Below are 18,899 nucleotides of genomic sequence, written 5' to 3' on the forward strand. Positions count from 1 at the left end.
GTCAATTTGTCAGTATATACGTGTGTGAACATCCTTTAAAAAAATGACATTTTTTCCCAATTCTTTACCATGTCAAGGTTGACAGTTGACAAGTACTAAACACCGTGTGAGAATAGAAAGAAAACAAAAACTAATAATCACACGTACTGTAAAAAGACGCCATGCCAGTGAAGCCAGTGAAGTCAGCGGCTAGTCATGAGTCACCAAACGAAAGTCGTGATGAAGTGATAAGTATTTTTTTTATCAACATGGGTTGTGGTGCATTGTGGGAGTACTTCACCCTTAACCAGAGGTCGCGGGTTGAAAATCTTGTTGGGATCGTCACCCCCGAATGGGCCCTGCAGTGAGCGATCCGGATTTAGTCGGAGCTCTAATGTGGGCTCCGAACATCGAGTGGGGAACCAAAAAAAATACTATTTTATTTTTAATCAGAAGTTTCGGATTCGACTTGTCTTCACGATGTAGTGGTAAAGTTTGTGTTGTTGTTTCAAATTTGAGTGGTATTTGTGAGACATTCTAATACGAATTTAAATTTAATTGAGCTTTAATGCAATACTGAATATCGTGAAAATAAAAAAATTGACAGTCATGAGTCACCTCTTCTTTAAAAAGAAAATAAAGAAATTGAATAGTCCAACTATATTGTACGGATTTTTCTAATATTTTGAAGAATTTGCTTAATGACTTTGAGATATATTATTTATTTGTTAAAAAGAAGTACAAGTTGGAGCTGGTTATAGCTTTAATTAAACAATTTAATTAACTAGTTTCTCTGTCAAACCATGTGGCAGACGACTTAGTAAACTAATATTAATATTAATATTATTAAAATAAAAATATGAATAAATAATTATATATGAAAGAATAAAATATAAATTCTTGTAAATGATTATGAAATAGCTAGGAAATTTGTTCGTGTTACATGTTCATAAGGTACTGGAGATAAAGAGGAATGACTTATGCGCAGATAAAATATTTAAAATAAGACAAATCGTTTTTGTATATATTTAAAAAAATCTACTGATTTGATAAATTTGAATTGATCAAAAGAATTTTCTTTATTTTTAGGGCCATCAAAAGATTTTTTAGTTCCATAGTAAAGGAGAATTTTGAATTGATAAATTTTCTAGAAAGAAACTATTAGACTAATTCAGGAGACTAATACGTATTATAGATAATTTTTCTTGGTCTTCACTTTATTTGACGCTAGGTAGCTTCTTAATTCTTGCTAGGCAATTGTCAACTTGCTTAATTGTTGGAAAATCTGTCACTATTATAATAAAATTAGAATAAAATGTTGAAAAGAATTTAAGGATTATCAACGATTATGGTAGGATGTATGTATGTGATCTCTCCATTATTAATTAGAGTTAATCTATTTATTTGTATAACTTTTGGACTATGTTCCACGTGGTATGTTTAAGGCCACGAGATTAAAGGGTATTTTGATATTTGATATAACTTTAGTTTAGGACCACGAAATTGAAAAGTCTTCTTTATTTGCTTAAACTCTGTGACAAGTCATACTAGATGGTTCTTTTTTTAAATGGAGGGAGTATTAGTTATATTATTAAGGGAAAAGGGTCTGAAAAATACTCCACCTTTGGCCGAAATTGTTGTTATGATACCAAACTTTATGGAGGACGTTTTACCCCTGCACTATTTAATAGTGTATTTTTAAGGTATATATGTGCCCACGTGGACACATTATTATTTAAAATGATGCAATATTTATGATGTCCATGTAGACACATATATACCTTTAAAATACACTATTAAATAGTACAGGGGGTAAAAGGTCTTTTCCAAAGTTTGGTATCGTAACAACAATTTCGACCAAAGTTAGAATATTTTTCAAACCCTTTTCTCTATTATTAACAATATAATCTCTTGTGTAATCGATTGAAATTAAGTGATTATAATGTTAGAACTTAGGAGTTTGTTGTGGTCGTTATCATTAAATATATTTTATTTTGAATATGATAGAAAAGTTATTGTACTTGTTTTAGTCAACTTATATTTCATTTGTTATAAGCTTGTGATTTTCAACACATCAACAAATCGTATTGATGATCAGCTAAATTAACAAAAGAAAGAATTTTGTGTTAAATTCGTTGGTACTTTATTGTTCTAACTTCGACAAAGATGGTTGGTTCAGATGGTAAATATATTTCACCTTAAATTTTAAAATTATAGATTCGAGTCACGAGGAAAAAAACAAGAATCATTCTTAAATCCTTGCACAAACATGTGAGTGTGTTTGAAATTTTGCTATTGAAATTAACAAGACAAAAGTTAAAATTAAAAAAATAGGGCAAATTACAGAAATCACATACTTTAAAAGCAAAATTACAATTTATCCCTTAAAAGTTTATAATTACATAAATCCCTCATTTTCGCGCATCAAATTAGTATATCAACGCTTATATTATTGTATCTCGCGCATCAGATTAATGTATCAGCGCTTATATTATTGTATCTCGCGCATAGGATTAATGTATCAACACTTATATTATTGTATCTCGCGCATGTATCAGCACTTATATAGCTCTGATACATAAATCTGATGCGCGAGATACAATAATATAAGCGTTGATACATTAATCTGATGCGCAAGATACAATAATATGAGCATTGATACATTAATCTGATGCGCGAAAATGAGGAATTTTGGAAATTTGTAAAACTTATAGGGAATAATGGTAATAAGTAAACTAAAAGGTGGATTTCTGTAATTTTTCCAAAAAAAATACTCCTACAACAATTCATATACAAAATTCTTTTCCAAGATTATATTGTATCAGTTTGAAGAAAGAAAAACATCACCATATATTAGATAATAATCTTACATTAAGAGATATGATGATGTAATTCTGCATGTACTAAATATTTTAGGACAAATTACTTAACTACACTCATTTACTTACCTTAATATCCCTACTTATTTAAAAAAATTCAAAAATCCCTTATTTACCTATGTATCCCGCATGTATCCCGTGCACAACGTTATATATCCCGCTATATGGAATGTATCAAATGTTATGTATCCCGTGCACAACGCTATGTATCTTGCATGTATCCCGTGCACAACGATATGTATCCCGTTATGTGGAATGTATCAAACATAATGTATCATGTGCACAACGCTATGTATCCCGCTATGTGGAATGTATCAAACATAACATATCCCGTGCACAACGCTATGTATCCCGCTATGTGGAATGTATCAAACCTAATGTATCCCGTGCACAACGCTATGTATCCCGCAAACATCATTTTTAAGGAATTTTTGGTAAATAGAAAACTAGAAGGGATAGGATGTTATTTAGTACTTATAATATGTGGTTCATATAATTTATGCAATATTTTACGTACTAAAAAGGTGGAAACGAGACGAAGTTTCATTCATTGCTTAATTAATATCCTTGGAAGATCGGTGGTGGTGGCGATGCGTAAATTGAACCAATATCTGGTGGAAGGAAAACATGCTCGAAAGGTGGCGATGGGGAGTGGACCGGTGGTGGTGGTGGTGGAGGTGGTGAGTGGACGAGAGGTGGTGGGGAGTGGACGGGTGGTGGTGGGGAAGAAACAGGAGGAGGAGGAGAGTGGACGGGTGGTGGTGGGGAAGAAACAGGAGGAGGAGGAGAGTGAACGGGTAGTGGTGGGGAGTGGACCGGTGGTGGTGGAGGGGAATGGACAGGTGGCGGTTGAGGAGGAGAGTGGACAGGTGGTGGTGGAGAATGTACTAGAAGTGGCGGTGGAGATTGGATAGGAGGTGGTGGAGGGGAGTGGATAGGAAGTGGTGGTGGAGAGGAAACATGTGAAGGAGGAGAGTGGACAGGTGGTGGTAGAGAATGTACTGAAGGTGGCGGTGGAGAGTAGACAGGTGGTGGTGGAGTATGTACTGGAGGTGGCGGTGAAGAGGAAACATGTGGAGGAGGAGAGTGGACAGGTGGTGGTGGAGAATATACTGAAGGTGGCGGTGGAGAGTGGACATGTGGTGGTGGAGAATGTACTGAAGATGGCGGTGGAGAGTGGACAGGTGGTGGTGGAGTATGTACTGAAGGTGGCAGTGGAGAGTGGACAGGTGGTAGTGGAGAATGTATTGGAGGTGGCGGTGGAGAGGAAACATGTGGAGGAGGAGAGTGGATAGGTGGTGGTGGAGAATGTACTGAAGGTGGCGGTGGAGAGTGGACAGGTGGTGGTGGAGAATGTACTAAAGGTGGCGATGGAGAGTGGACATGTGGTGGTGGAGAATGTACTGGAGATGGCGGTGGAGAGGAAACATGTGGAGGAGGAGAGTGGACAGGTGGTGGTGGAGAATGTACTAGAGGTGGCGGTGGAGATTGGGCATGAGGTGGTGGTGGAGAGGAAACAGGAGGAGAATGAACATGTGGTGGTGGAGAATGTACTATAGGTGGTGGAGGGGAGTGGATGGGTAGTGGTGGAGAGGAAATAGGAGGAAAATGGACACGTGGTGGTGGAGAATGTACTAGAGGGGGCGATGAAACGACTTGTGTTGGTGGAGGAGAAGCCTTCTTTGGGGTGGGTGGTGACTTAGGGGTAGGTCGAGGTTTTGGTGCTGGTGTTGGTTTTGGTGGCACTTCATTTTTCTTACTAGGAGGAGATTTTGTTAAAGGCCCTCCACATTTAGCCTTACTACAATCAATAGGCTTACTCACAATAGGTTGACATTCTTTTTGAGACTTTTGTTTTGCTCTACCAGGCAAACAATTGTTCCTATCATCAAAACTCATATCTTTCCTTGTTCGCGCTTCACAACCTTTAGCCTCCCCATTAAAGTAATTAAACGAAAACACAAACTTCTTCAAACTCAATGATGAACATAGATTCTCCGGAACAAACCCAGTTAAAGTATTATGTGAAATATCCAATTCCTCAACATGTGAAAGACCATCAAGTGTTTTTGGCAATATCCCAGAAAGCAAATTCCCAGCAGCATTAAACACTGTTACATTCTTTAACAACCCGACTTCAACAGGCAAACATCCACCAAGATCATTGTTCATGAACACAATCTCATCCAAATTCGACATCTTCCCAATGCTACTGGGAATACAGCCATGAAACTTGTTATTAGCAAACACAATGACAGAAGCTGAAGAGTTACCAAGAGTCTCAGGGATGGTAGACACAAATCGATTATCATTCAAGAACAAAGCATCAAGATCTTTGTCAAACAACTGTGGAGGCAACTCTCCTTCAAAGTTGTTAAACCTTAAATCCAAGTACTTAAGACTAGACATGTTCAGAACAACCTTAGGGAAAGGGCCAACAAGACGATTATTACTAACATCAAACTCATGCATCAACGTAAGCTTCAAAAAACTCTCAGGAACAATTCCACAAAATCTATTGGAATTTAGGTGAAACAAAGCTACATCTGTCAATAATCCTAATTCTACAGGAAAATAACCTGCTATATCTGCATGATTCATATCAATCCCAGCAACAACAGTGACATTAGGATCATCTAAAGCAGGCGAACAGAACACGCCTTTATAGTTACAAACATCTGGACCTTTCCAATTGCTAGTGAATTCAGAAGGGTCAGAATATATAGCTTCTTGCCATGCCTTTAACGCAATATAAGCACGTCTAAGCCTAGAATTAGAAAATGCGTATTCTACATTCACCTTGAGTTCATAGTTATCGGGTAAATTACCATTTTCAGGAAGTGTTGAGAGTTGTCGCCGTGCAAGCAATGATGCTTCATGATCAGAGAGTGCACAAGAGAAAGAAAACAGAACAGCAGAGATCAGCAACAAACTGAAAAAACATCGATACACCTGCATTTTTTAAGGGGAATTTCCGACTAACAAGCTGCCTCGGAAGAACCAACCCCCAAGGCTGCCCCTAAGGAAGATGATATACAAAAGAACTATATATTAAACACAATAACAATTATTCAAGATAAGAAATGTTCATCATATAAGAAATGAAGATTGATTTTTTCACTTTTTTTGTGGGAGATATAGTTGTTGTATGAGGTCAAATAATGTCAATGCAGTGTTTGAATTGAGTCATTAGGCCAATGGTGATGAATCATACAATAAATTTCACCACAGAATAATAGAGGAAACAAAGGTAAACCTTAAATTGCTCCAAGTCATTGGTTTAACATTGCTCACAATATAAACAACAAACAAAATAAATGGATCATTCTACAAACAAGTAGGGAGATTTACTTTGACGTAACATGATTTTCTTGGGCTACTGTTTAATTGTAATAAATTTATAAATCTTATACTCCCCCGTCCTATTTTATATGAGTTAGTTTGACTTGACACAGAGTTTAAGAAAGAGGGGAAAACTTTTAAAATTCATGGTCTAAAATAAGTGATACATATTTGTGTGGCTATAAATCATTTCATTAAAGATAAAATGAGCATTTTAACGATAAATTGTTACTTGATATAGAAATGTGTCATCCTTTTTGGGACTAACTAAAAAGGAAATTAAGTCATATAAACTGGGACAAATGGATATATATTTTTATAGATATATGTACGTATGGGACATCAGTGTTTTAAAATGGTGGAAGACCAACAAGGATTGTGATAGAGTAGTAAGTACTCATTCATCCTTAACCAAGAGATCTCGTGTTCGAGTCCCTTAGGATAAGGAGTCGCCTTTGTTAGGGAGCTCTTTTCCCCCAATGTGGGACTTCCCAGCGCGAATCCAAATTTAGTCGGGATCCAATTTGGGTACCGGACACAGGGTGGAAAACCAAAAAAAAAAGAAAAAATGGAGGCGTTTCACATAGGTCTTGACGAGGCATAAGGCCCATGAATATTTAAATTACTCGTAATATTATTAACTTTTGAAGAGGATTTACAAGGCTAATTACACACGATTACATAAGAACCATGGGGCGAGTTCCGTGTGTAGGGCGTAGGGTGCATTCTAGGCATATGTCCGGGCGCCTAGGGCATAAGCTTCGTGGCCTCACCCGGGGGAGAACCCCAATTCTGCCCTTTCAAAACACTGTGAAACATAATCCCATGGAATTTGTGCCAATCAAATGCACCTAGGCTGTAACTATCCATGCCACAAAAAACTACATATTGCGAAAAATGAATCAATAACTCTATCAATACAAAGCTTAGTTGCGCGGACTCTCCACTTTTGATGCCGCACCCGTCTCGGATTCTCCAAAAATACACTACTTTTGGCGAATCCGACACGCACCCGTTGGCATTTTTGAAGAGTCCAAGCAACATAGATACAAAGCACTTTTGTGCAGGAACACTCCCGGATCATTGGTGGAACTCAGAAATGTAATAAATATTCAGACATGTAAATGCCAAATGATTCATCAATATATTCTAATCTTTCATAAACCAGTACATGACAAAATTGCTAACCAATGAAATCCCTCCACGTCAAATTTGTTCTTAAGATATTATAAGGTTACGAAGCCTGACTTGCAGAGTGAATGGTAAAGGAGGACATGAAAAGCTTTAGTCCAAATACCGGATAGAACATACTCATCGCTGAAGAACGCCAACTTCCATGACGAAAAGCCAATGAGTAATCAACTCAGTTAGACGGTCTCTGGCATGCAACAAACAACTGCCAACTGATAAAAGCAATTAGCAATGAGCTGAAAAGCTCAAAGCCAACTACTTTTGGAAGGTGCCACCCCAAGCCTCGTCTCAGATAACTGCAAACACCACAGCAGTAGCTTAGCAAATCTGTTTTTAGAATCAGACATGAAAAAGACGACTAAAACACAAGCAATTATTTTCTTCAAAGAGAAGTTAGTGCTCCAAGATCAGGTTCTCAGCTTACAAATTCATGTCAAATTAAAACTGGACAAATAATTGTTAACTTAGCAATGCAAACTGACCCCATGTCCAACCCATTTTATGTTATTTTATTTTTTAGTGACTGAGAAACCCGTATGGAGCCAACCCTTTGGGCCAACCGCAACCTTTGAAACTCGGGGATGATGGGTCCACCCTTCTACCCTTCTCCACTTAACTGTTGGAATTAGTTCTCTTTGACTGGAGCACTTACTAGATACTGGAGAGTATTAAAAAGTTTATACGGTTTGAAAAGACAACATGAAATTTCCTAAACTAGAGTTGGTTTCTATTATAAAAGACAGTGACAACTAATGTAGATCTAAATGGACTTCCTTTTAACTTGGTCTGTGCAGAATGCATTTTGATAATTGTTATCCTCCTTATTCCCAGCCTAAGCTGCTCGGATTCGGGTGCGAGTGTTTGATACGGGTGCGGATCTAGAGATCAGATCCTTTATGATCCAAATTCTAAGATTCGGGGTTACGGATCCAGGTGTGGGAATTCGGCTAAAAACAATTCAAATATCTAAAATTAGAGTTATAAAAATGTCTAAATCGTGAGAGACATTATATGGAAATCTTACAAGATATTCCAAGGAGAAAACATTGATCAGGAGGAGAATCCCGAAGATAAAAGGAAAAGGACTGACACATAAATTGCTATATACAAGGTATTCCATTTTCTTCAATTTCACTTTAGCTTTAGTTTTTATCAGTCTCGAATTTCTCCATTGCTTTTGGTCAAAGTGCCCAAAATTGGTTGACCAGATCTGGTATGGATCCCACACCTACGTCGTGTCAACACGGGTGTGGCACCAAAAGTGAAGAGTCCGAGCAACTTAGTGTCCAGCCATATCCACTATCATTGTACACAATTTTTCTAGTTCTAAAACATCTTCTCGGGGCAGTAGAAGGATTTACTATTACAATCCAAAAGTTTCACTGCTTCATTCATGTGAAACAGCTACTTATTTTTTCAAATTTTTTAGAGAGATCTATCTGGGTCACCCTTAGAACCGACTACACCATTTCAAACTCGGGGATAATGGGCCCACCTCTCTACCCTTCTACACTCAGTGAAGCAGCTAATTGATATTTGCATTCATTCTGGATTAATTTACTATAATAAGAAAAACAGACCTGATTATGGTTGGCATTGTTGCCACAATCCCAGCACATGCATATATGATAGGTATCAAAGTCTTGGGTTTGTTTTTCCGTAGCCACATAAGAGAACCCAATGCTGCTAGTGATATACTGAAAACCTGAAGAAAGAAATAAGACCAAATGTTGAAGTAAAAAAGAATAACTAATAGGAAAGACATGATAGACTTCATCTCAACTCCATGCTGCATAGTAATACATTATACTAAATAACAAAGGCGATGTTCTCTCTTCCCTCTTCCTTCTTTTCTTTTGGGCGTGGGAGATGGGATTTACAGGGTCGGGTATTTTGAGGGGAAGGAGGTGCTACACTGCAAAGGCTAATAAATTGACCACGAAGAATAAAATTCTACCAAATTTGCATTTGCTTCTAGGCCTTGCAAGATGTAGTCCCATGTGAACTCCAATCCTCTAGCACCAAACCAAAGAGGTACCAGTCTATGCAGAACAGAATCAGCAAAAGCCCACCCTGTGAACACAAAAACAATGACGTTAGAAGCCAGAAAGTTGCAGCATTTTCAAAGGAAAATATTCTTTCTTTTTCTTTTTGATATGTACATTTGTTTCAATTGCTACTCCTTGGTTTAACTTCACAAAAAAATTCTAAAGGGTCACAATGTTGGTAGATCTAAGTCTCTCATCTAGTATTTCATTTTTATCAGAATCAGTGTACCACAATAAGATCACCATGATGGAACTAAATATTATGTCCAACAAACGAGAAAATACTATTGCCATGTGTCCGCTTCTTAAGCTGCAAATACTGCCATTGGAACTCTCATTCTCAATCATACGACTCCTTTGACCACCTACGCCTGCACCTTTAATAATATTTGAAATGAGGCAATATGACTTTACCTATTCAAGTTTGTGCTTTAACAAACTTTCACAAGAAGAAATGCTGTCAATGAGAAAGACACTAATCCAATTTATATTAAGTCGGATATATTTGCTAGCAACTCAGTTCAGATTCACAATCCACAACTTTGCTAAAAAATCATGACATGGTTTTCTGTCTCACTGGCAAAACATGTAGGAAAGCTGTTAGGTGGGCATTGTTAATCCTAACAATGGTACAAGACAAGATACTCGTTTTCCCATGGTCTCAGGTTAAACAACTCATGTCTTGGAAGTTGGAACAAAGAATAGTTCATGATTTAGGTAGTCATACAAACCATAACTTAATAACATACTATCTTCTCATGTAGCTAAAAGCTTCAAGCACGCAAACAGTTATAGAAGAAGTTAGCACAGTTAAAGTGTTCCTTCAGGCGATGATACCCCATTATCTGCCTTCCATTTTATAAATACTCTTTTACCTTATCCAGTGAACCAATTAAAACAGGTATTCGCCAAATTATGTAGGCTAGCATTTTGAAACAACTAATTCTCAATTGCTGGATTTCCAACTGACTTGTCATGCTAAATAGGTTTACTCACTCAGTAATCAAAATTTGACCAAGGTATGTTATTTCAGGAAGAAATAAATCATACTCACCAAGTCCAACAGCTTGAAACTTATGATTCTGCGAAATATTTCTGTGGGTTAACTGTGTCAATGCAAAATATAGGCCTGCAACTTCGATAAAGCCAAATAAAGCCTTCAACAATTCCTATAAAAAGGGAAGGAGCAGTTTATGATCAGCGCAAATTTTGCTCTTAAATATATACTAATGCAAAACCATATTAAATTGCAAAAAAGTTAGAACTTTTTTTTCTAGACATCAAGAAATTACACCAAAGATCAACCTCCATTGAAAAGTTATTAGTGTATGGACCACATGAAGAGAACACACATTGATCATTTGATTCATCATTGAGCCGAGTTTTTGTAAAAATGGTACAATGTAAACATTGTCCTCTCATTAGTTTCAACTGAATCAGCCTTAATGCTTTGAGTTCCTGTTTGTTTTGGTTTATCATTGTGATCAGCACGGATTCAATTCCTAGGCAAAGAAACCAAAAGAGACATTCCTCCTTTCATGTTGAAGCAACGAAAAGAGAATTGGAATGGGTAGCTTTGTGGGCTCCGGTTGAGTGTTTCTCACCAAGTCCAATTTCCCATGTCATCCAACTCTGAGGGTTTTTCAAGCAATTGCTCGAATAGATCTGGTCTTTGAAGGAATAAAAAAAAAAGGAGAGACTGGTAGAGCCTAGATGGATAAAATCAAATGGTTGGGAAAAGGGATGGTCTAAGAAAAAGAAGATTCAAAAGTACTTCAAGCTCAGTCTATATACAGCAAGCCTACACTTCAACAAGCCTTGAAATATGTGTCGTCTACAGACAGTTAAATTCAATTATGTTAAGACGAGAGCAGTTTTCAAAAAAAAATATTGCGTCTAGACGAAAGCAGACATTTATAAGCTGCAGGCTCTCATTCTGACAGTAAACTTTCACCATGCTATGTCACCAGTATGATTTTAAGAAAAATGGAAGGAAAAAAGAATAGGGTTCTGGGGTGATAAAGGCCAGCAATCCTACTTTATAGAAGCTAAGGCTAATATAGATAAAACATCAAATATAGAAATTGATCCTTGACAAACACTACCAATTTCCAAAAACAAAAAATCGTCCTTGACAGCAAGACAACAGCTAAACTGCCAAAAATAAGATGATAGTGACCATGATGGTCACAATGATAAAGGAAACATATTAAAAGAGGGATATTGAAATACCTGATATGGATCAAAATTGTCGCTTTCACTTTCAGATACATTAAGAAATGTTGCTAGACAAACTAGCTGGAAAGGAAAAGAATCTAAATGAGCTCGATGGGATATATTAAGGAATAAACAAACAAAAGTAACGTCCAGGAAATTAAGTTTATATTCTTAGGCATTTTTTCTGGTTAAATTGGTACACGGAGGTAAAACTTAATTCATCTCTCAGCTATTTTTTCTTCATATTGTTATTGGGAAGAGCTAATTCCATTAAGTAAAAATAGTATGAATTAATGGTCATGGACTAATGGCATAATCAGTTACCTTAACTAGTGCGGTAAAAAGGTAAACAACCGCAGCTTTTATTGAAGTCCACAGTGTGTCATACTCAGACCTGCATAAAAACATCATAGTTTCAACTTCTGTTCAAATTTCCTTTACAAAAAAAGAAAACTTCTGTTAAAAATACGGTATTGGTTTATAGAGTCCTCCCTTCCATGTCATGGAATGTGTCACAAATGATAAGGTTGACTTGATTCTAAAATCATAGATTAAAGAGAAAAAAGAACATACTAGAACGACTCACTCAAGAAGGACAGACAATTATATCATACATAACAACAGTCCAATTTGACTAACTTTTGAATGCATAACAAGAAAACGATGAGGAAACATAATATTATCAAGTATCAGTTTCAGATATTGAGGTCTAAACAAGATAAAATAGGGAAGAAGATTAAACAAGCCTAGCAGCATAAGTATATTTGTAGATCTATGTTTGCTTGGACTCTCCAAAAATGTTGCCGCGCCCGTGTTGGATTCTCCAAAAATGCACTTCTTTTGGATAATCCCACACGCACCTGTCAACATTTCTAAAGAATCCGAGCAACATAGATGTGTGTGTGTGTGTGTGTGTGTGTGTGTGTGTGTGTGTATATATGCTTGACCAAACATTAATCAGATAAACCGATAGCTACAGTCACCTGCTTGAAACTATTAGAACAAAATAAAGCTGATCCACTACAATATCATTCATAACAGACTCTCCTGTGTTGGAATAGAAAAGGATTGCTTAAATATTTTGAGGAGAGACTGGAATTCTACACCTGCTGCAATATGATGGAGCATTTGGAAGGAGAGAAATAGAAGATGCTTCGATGGACAGAGGAACTAAATCAGGAAAATCAAGTCTAACTGTATTCTTTTGGTCTCTTTTTGGTGTAAAATGGATTTAGTTGAAGATGCAGATACACTGTTACAAATCATAGAATCTTTAGTGTAGATAGCCAGGGTTGACTTTTTCTGATATATTTACTGTACTTTCTTAGTGCTAGATTTGTTATCAATACTACTTGCCTTTTCAAAAAAAAAAATATCATTCACAACAGCCAAAATCATAGTATCGAAAAACCTTACCTAGATTATGCACTTAACAAATAAATGCATCATTTTTTGCACAAACTTTTGCTACTTACACATGATAAAAAATAAAGGTGGATTTGGATTTAAAAGTTATGGGTTCCTGACATCTAAAATTATGGTAAGTGCCCCAAAGGGATTTGAACCCTCGATAAGGAGGGCAGCAAAACATAAGTGGGTTCCAATTCTACCACTGGACCAAGAGGCTAATTTGTTAACGGGTTGCCAACATATATTGCCAACACAAATTGCTTATATGTTCAATAAATTTTTCAATAAAAATACTGAATTTCTGAATCTACGTAAAAATTTACTGGGTTCCAAGGAACCCCCACCCAAAGCCCTGCATCCTACCCTGATAAAAAAAATACACTTGAAACTTCAGATATCATGATTAAACACCTAAGAATTGATAACAGCGGCTCATGATTAAAGTAAAAGAATGAATTTTAAGCCATAACCAATAACAATGTTTTATTCATAACCTATAAAGATAACATCTTTTGAATAATTTGACTAATACTACCAATCAAAAACTCTTCTCACTGTTTAACATTAACTCCTAGAACTAAAAGATACTCCCTCCGTTTTCAAAAAGAATGTCTTTTTTTCTCTTTTTGGCAACTCTTCAATTGTAACTCTCCACATGACATATTCAAGACCACACGATTAAAAGATATTTTGATACATTTTACGTATCAATTAGTTTAATACCACAAGATTCAAAAACCTACTTTACTTTCTTAAATTTCGCACCAAGTCCAAACCAGACAAACAAATCGAAACAAAGGAAGTACAAAAAACTCAATGCATACCCAGTAACCAGAAAATCAAATAAGAGTCAACACAGATCATTAAATTGCCAATTAACACTAAACACGTGACTAAAATACACTTAAAACTTCAGATATCATGATAAAACACTTAAGAATCGATAACAGCTGCTCACAATTAATTTTAAGTCATAACCAATAACAGTGTTTAATCATAACCTATAAAAGATAACATCTTTTGAATAATTTGACTAATACTTAAACATTAACTCCTATAATTAAAAAAAAACTAAATTCAATGCACCAGTAAATCATATAAGAGTTCATTAAATTGCCTATAAACACAAAACATGAGACCCCAAACAAAAATCACTCAATCAAAAACATGGGAATTGAAAACAAAACCCAAATTTCATATAAAGAGATCAAAATCGATTCTTGAAAAAAAATTAAATCAACTCCTAGAAGCAAAAAATACTAAATCCAGCATACCCAGAAGCCAGAAAACCATATAAAAGTCAATACAGGTCATTAAATTTCTTAACATGAAACCCCAAAATCAAAAACATGGGAATTGAAAACAAAAAAAAAACAAATTGCATATAAAAAGATCGATGAAAAAACCAAGTTTTAAGCAAAAAACGTACAAAGGGGTTGCTGAGTAATAGACAGCATGAGGTCCGAATGTAAGGATTGCACAGTTGAAGAAGTGGAAAACCGTCATCTTCTTCTTCTTCTTCCTTCTTTGGATCAGTAGAGGAGATCTCAAGGCAAAGTTGTGCTGCTTTTTTTTGTGTTTTTGTCTTTCAGGTGGATTTTTTTGCTTATTTTGGGCTTTTTCATTCACTTTTTTTGGGCCAATGTTTGGTTGATTTGGTTAGGTGGGCTTTTAAATTGAGATTTTGAAAGAAAAAAGGGAGAGGTTTATAGTTTGCGTCGGAAGTTATAGATTCAGATGAATTCGTAGCTGAAAGGCTACATATGCCTTTATTTGGATCGATATTACTTACTATTTCATAATGTATCGTATTACATTGTATGTTTTGGGTCATTGCTATACCTTTTGGAATTGAAGCAATAATTGCATTTCGTTTCATTAAAGTAGGATATGATGTAGAATTATTATAAAATAAAGTAAAAAGTAGGATAAAGAGTAAAAAAAAAATTATTATATAATAATTGAAGGCGAGATAAGGAAAAGTAAATAAGATAACGACGTGATCACATCAAATTGAATGTTATATAAAATGACACTTTTCATTATTGTTACGTAACAATGAATTTAACAATACAATATAAAAAAATTAAATAACAATCAAAACAAATATTACACTTAAAGTAACACTACGTTGTATGAATATATAGGTTAAAACTAGTCTTACTCACAAATATAAAGATTTTTTTTTGGTTTCTCAATTGATGTCTAATATCCATATTAGAGCCCGATTACTTTTGAATTCACGCCGAAAAGTTTAATATTGAGGTAAAGCATTCCCTAACATAGTACAAACTCAAACAACTTGAAGTTATATATATATATATGTCAACAACATGACATATGGTAAACAAATACTCTATTAAGTCAATGAAAAGGACTATAACATGCACCATGCCATCAAGTTTTAAGAGAATGCTTCATGCTATATAACTCAAAAAAAAGTTGTTGAAATAAGCCTATAAATTGATTCAAAATTTTCCTCATAATTAACTCAATTTCTTTCATTTCCCAAAATCTTCAATTCAAAATATGGATACCTCTTCCTATTTACCACTCATTATTGGAGCGCTTATTTTCTTATATTTTATTTTCAAAAAAACTAACAACCACTCCACTTCTAAACAAGTTCCCGAGCCAGCTGGTGCCTGGCCCATAATCGGTCATCTCCCCTTACTAGGTGGCACCGAGCAACTTCTATATCGAACGCTCGGTGCCATGGCCGACAATTATGGGCCAGCATTTAATCTAAGGCTCGGCACTCGCCGAGCCTTTGTGGTTAGTAGTTGGGAAATGGCAAAAGAATGTTTTACTTTGAATGACAAGGCCTTAGCCAGCCGGCCCACAACTGTGGCTGCAAAGCATATGGGCTATGGTTATGCGGTTTTTGGGTTTGCACCTTATAGCCCTTTTTGGCGCGAGATGAGAAAAATTGCGATGTTTGAACTTTTATCAAATCGAAGACTTGATGCTCTCAAGTATGTTCAAGTGTCCGAAGTGGATATCGGGATCCAAGAGTTATACAAATTGTGGGTCGATAACAATTCTGACAGGTAAAGTTAGTGTCAAGTAAATTGAATAAGTTAAAATAAGTCAAAATTAACAAATAGAGTCATATGATATAACATGCTTTAATTTAGTTTAGCATGCACATTACAAAATTTGGTACTTGTTATATCATGAGCTAACTTTAACACCTTTAAACTCGCAGACCAATACTCGTAGAGCTCAAAAGGTGGTTCGAGGACTTAACACTCAATGTTATCGTTAGAATGGTAGCCGGAAAACGTTATTTTGGTGCCGGAGCAACGTGTGATAACGATGATGAAGCTAGAAGATGTCAAAAAGCAATAAATCAATTTTTCCATTTAATTGGAATTTTTGTACCATCAGATGCATTTCCAATTTTGGGTTGGTTTGATATAAATGGACATGAAAAAGCCATGAAAAAAACAGCTAAAGAACTTGATTTTATACTTGAAGGATGGTTAAAAGAACATCGTGAGAAAAGAAAATGTACAAGTATTGAAGCTAAGAGTACTACTGATTCCGCGGTACAAGATTTTATCGATGTCATGTTATCACTAGAAGAAGAAGGTAGACTCTCTAATTTTCCATATGATGCTGATACAAGTATCAAGTCTACTTGCCTGGTACGTTCTCGAGTTCGAAAAAGTCTAATTTTGATTATACGTAATATTTATCGAGAAATTAATGTGATATATATGTTGTTTAAAGTATTTTATTGATGAAATTCGAATTTAAAACATTTTTTAGAACAATCACTATTAGTATAGTATATAGTTGTTGTAGTGCTATATTAATTATTGTAGTTATGTAATGTTGCAAGAACAATTTGAGTAATTCTTTGGACTAAAATTAAAACATAAGGATATAGTTGTCCTATTTTCAAGAGTTAAAGGGGCAATTTGATCTTTTTCCTTTTTTCAATGCGGATAAAGTTTTAACCATGTGACATCATAAATGAATACATGTTGTGTAAGATTTATTTATGCTATCATATATGGGGGATTGAACCCTCAACGATGAGAGCAACAAAGATTACACATGTTCCCTTTTTTTGTGGGAACAAGAGCTTACTTTATTACCATGGTTCCTAACAAATAGTTTTCAAATATTTAATGGATTTCTCAATATATCTGAAAACTAAAATCAAAACATAAGGGTATAATTGTCCTATTTTCAATAGTTAAGAAGCAATTTTGACCTTTTCCCTTTTTTCAACATGGATACCGTTTTAACCGTGTAACATCATAAATGAATATTATGTTTACCTTTAAAACGATATCTTGTGTAAAATTAATTTATGTTATCGTATATGACGAATTTAACCCTCCTTGCTCATCGAGGAGAGCAACAAAACTTATGTAGGTTCTGTTTTTTGGTTGCTAGAACAAGAGCTTACTTTGTTACCATGGTTCCCAATAAACAATTGTCAGATAATTAATAGATTTCTCAATATAAATACATGACTTATACAAAAATTACTGAGTTTTCGAGAATCCGCTCCCCGATATCCTAAATCCACACTTGTATTTTGGTGTAGGCACTTATTCTTGGAGGGAGTGACACAACAGCAGGGACATTAACATGGGCCATTTCATTACTACTAAATAATCCAAAAATATTAACAAAAGCACAAGAAGAAATTGATCTACATGTTGGAAAAAATAGACAAATTGATGAATCAGACATAAATAATTTAATTTATATTCAAGCTATTATTAAAGAAACATTACGATTATACCCTGCTGGTCCATTATTAGGACCAAGAGAAGCAATGGATAATTGTGAAATTAGTGGCTATAAAATTACCCCTGGTACTAGATTAATAGTAAATGTGTGGAAAATCCAAAGAGATCCAAGAATTTGGGAAGATCCTGATTGTTTTAATCCAGATAGATTCTTGATGAGTAATGTTGATGTGAAAGGTAAAGATTTCGAGCTCATTCCATTTGGTTCTGGTAGACGATCTTGTCCTGGTGCTTCTCTGGCTCTACAAGTTCTTCATTTGACATTGGCGCGTATTCTTCATGCTTTTGAGTTTACTAAGCCTATTGATGGTCAACCTATTGACTTGACCGAGAGTCCGGGATTGACTATACCTAAAGCAACACCATTGGATGTTCTCATTGCTCCGCGCCTCAGTGCCAACCTTTATGGTTGTTGATGCATTTGTTATCGTTAGAATCAACCAGTTCAAGTTGGTCGATTAATCCCTCCTTTCTATTGAATAATAATGCAAGTTTGTACCTTCATTTCATATGTATAAGATATTGGAGATGTCTTAAATCAAGATTGTTGCAACCTGTAGCCTATGACTCTTGGATAATATATGCAATTTCTTTTTCTATTCCGCTTTGTTCTCGTTCATTTAGACGATTCATCAATAAAACTATTTTTATACTATATGTCAAACTATATAACAACTCTTCCTCTTTCTTGAATTGAACTCAAAACTAGTTATATTTTTCAAAACAAAGAGTAATGCAAATATTGGTTTGAATCCAATCCCTCGAAAACCCAAAGGGTTCCTCTATAAGGTTCGTTCATAGAGAGCGAGTCAGAGTGTAAAATCAGGCTGAAAGGCGTAGATGGACACTAGGTGAATATTCTTGTTCTAATCCTCATTTAAACGATTCATCACTAAAACTATTTCTAAGCTAGACGTCAAACTACCACAACTCTTCTTTCTTGAATCGAACTCAAAACTAGTAATATTTTTCAAAACAAAGACTAACACAAACATTCGTCAAAATCCAATCCCTCGAAAACCCAAAGGGTTTCTCCACAAGTTTCGTCCACATAGAGTCAT

General features: G+C 35.4%; 3 protein-coding genes across 3 annotated transcripts; 1 reads left to right on the forward strand and 2 right to left on the reverse strand.

Moving 5' to 3' along the window:
* Positions 1 to 3,416: 3,416 nt before the first annotated feature.
* On the reverse strand, positions 3,417 to 6,049 carry LOC125820427 (pollen-specific leucine-rich repeat extensin-like protein 3). Its single transcript, XM_049499857.1, has 3 exons — positions 4,490 to 6,049; positions 3,860 to 4,339; positions 3,417 to 3,748 (listed from the first exon to the last, which is right to left on the reverse strand). Exons 1-3 carry the CDS (start codon positions 5,814 to 5,816, stop codon positions 3,417 to 3,419), a joined length of 2,139 nt encoding a protein of 712 aa, XP_049355814.1. The 5' UTR covers positions 5,817 to 6,049.
* A 1,197-nt stretch (positions 6,050 to 7,246) lies between these two features.
* Positions 7,247 to 14,689, reverse strand: LOC125820224 (uncharacterized). Its single transcript, XM_049499653.1, has 7 exons — positions 14,496 to 14,689; positions 11,981 to 12,050; positions 11,672 to 11,737; positions 10,494 to 10,608; positions 9,349 to 9,464; positions 8,972 to 9,096; positions 7,247 to 7,687 (listed from the first exon to the last, which is right to left on the reverse strand). Exons 1-7 carry the CDS (start codon positions 14,570 to 14,572, stop codon positions 7,564 to 7,566), a joined length of 693 nt encoding a protein of 230 aa, XP_049355610.1. The 5' UTR covers positions 14,573 to 14,689; the 3' UTR covers positions 7,247 to 7,563.
* Positions 14,690 to 15,587: 898 nt separating this feature from the next.
* LOC125820082 (xanthotoxin 5-hydroxylase CYP82C4-like) lies at positions 15,588 to 18,296 on the forward strand. The gene is made up of 3 exons (XM_049499497.1): positions 15,588 to 16,116; positions 16,275 to 16,716; positions 17,631 to 18,296. Exons 1-3 carry the CDS (start codon positions 15,596 to 15,598, stop codon positions 18,252 to 18,254), a joined length of 1,587 nt encoding a protein of 528 aa, XP_049355454.1. The 5' UTR covers positions 15,588 to 15,595; the 3' UTR covers positions 18,255 to 18,296.
* The last annotated feature ends 603 nt before the right edge of the window (positions 18,297 to 18,899 follow it).

Source organism: Solanum verrucosum, unplaced genomic scaffold (genome assembly GCF_900185275.1).
Source record: "Solanum verrucosum unplaced genomic scaffold, falcon-dt-bn FXZP01000229.1, whole genome shotgun sequence".
In the NCBI taxonomy this organism is placed as follows: Eukaryota; Viridiplantae; Streptophyta; class Magnoliopsida; order Solanales; family Solanaceae; genus Solanum; species Solanum verrucosum.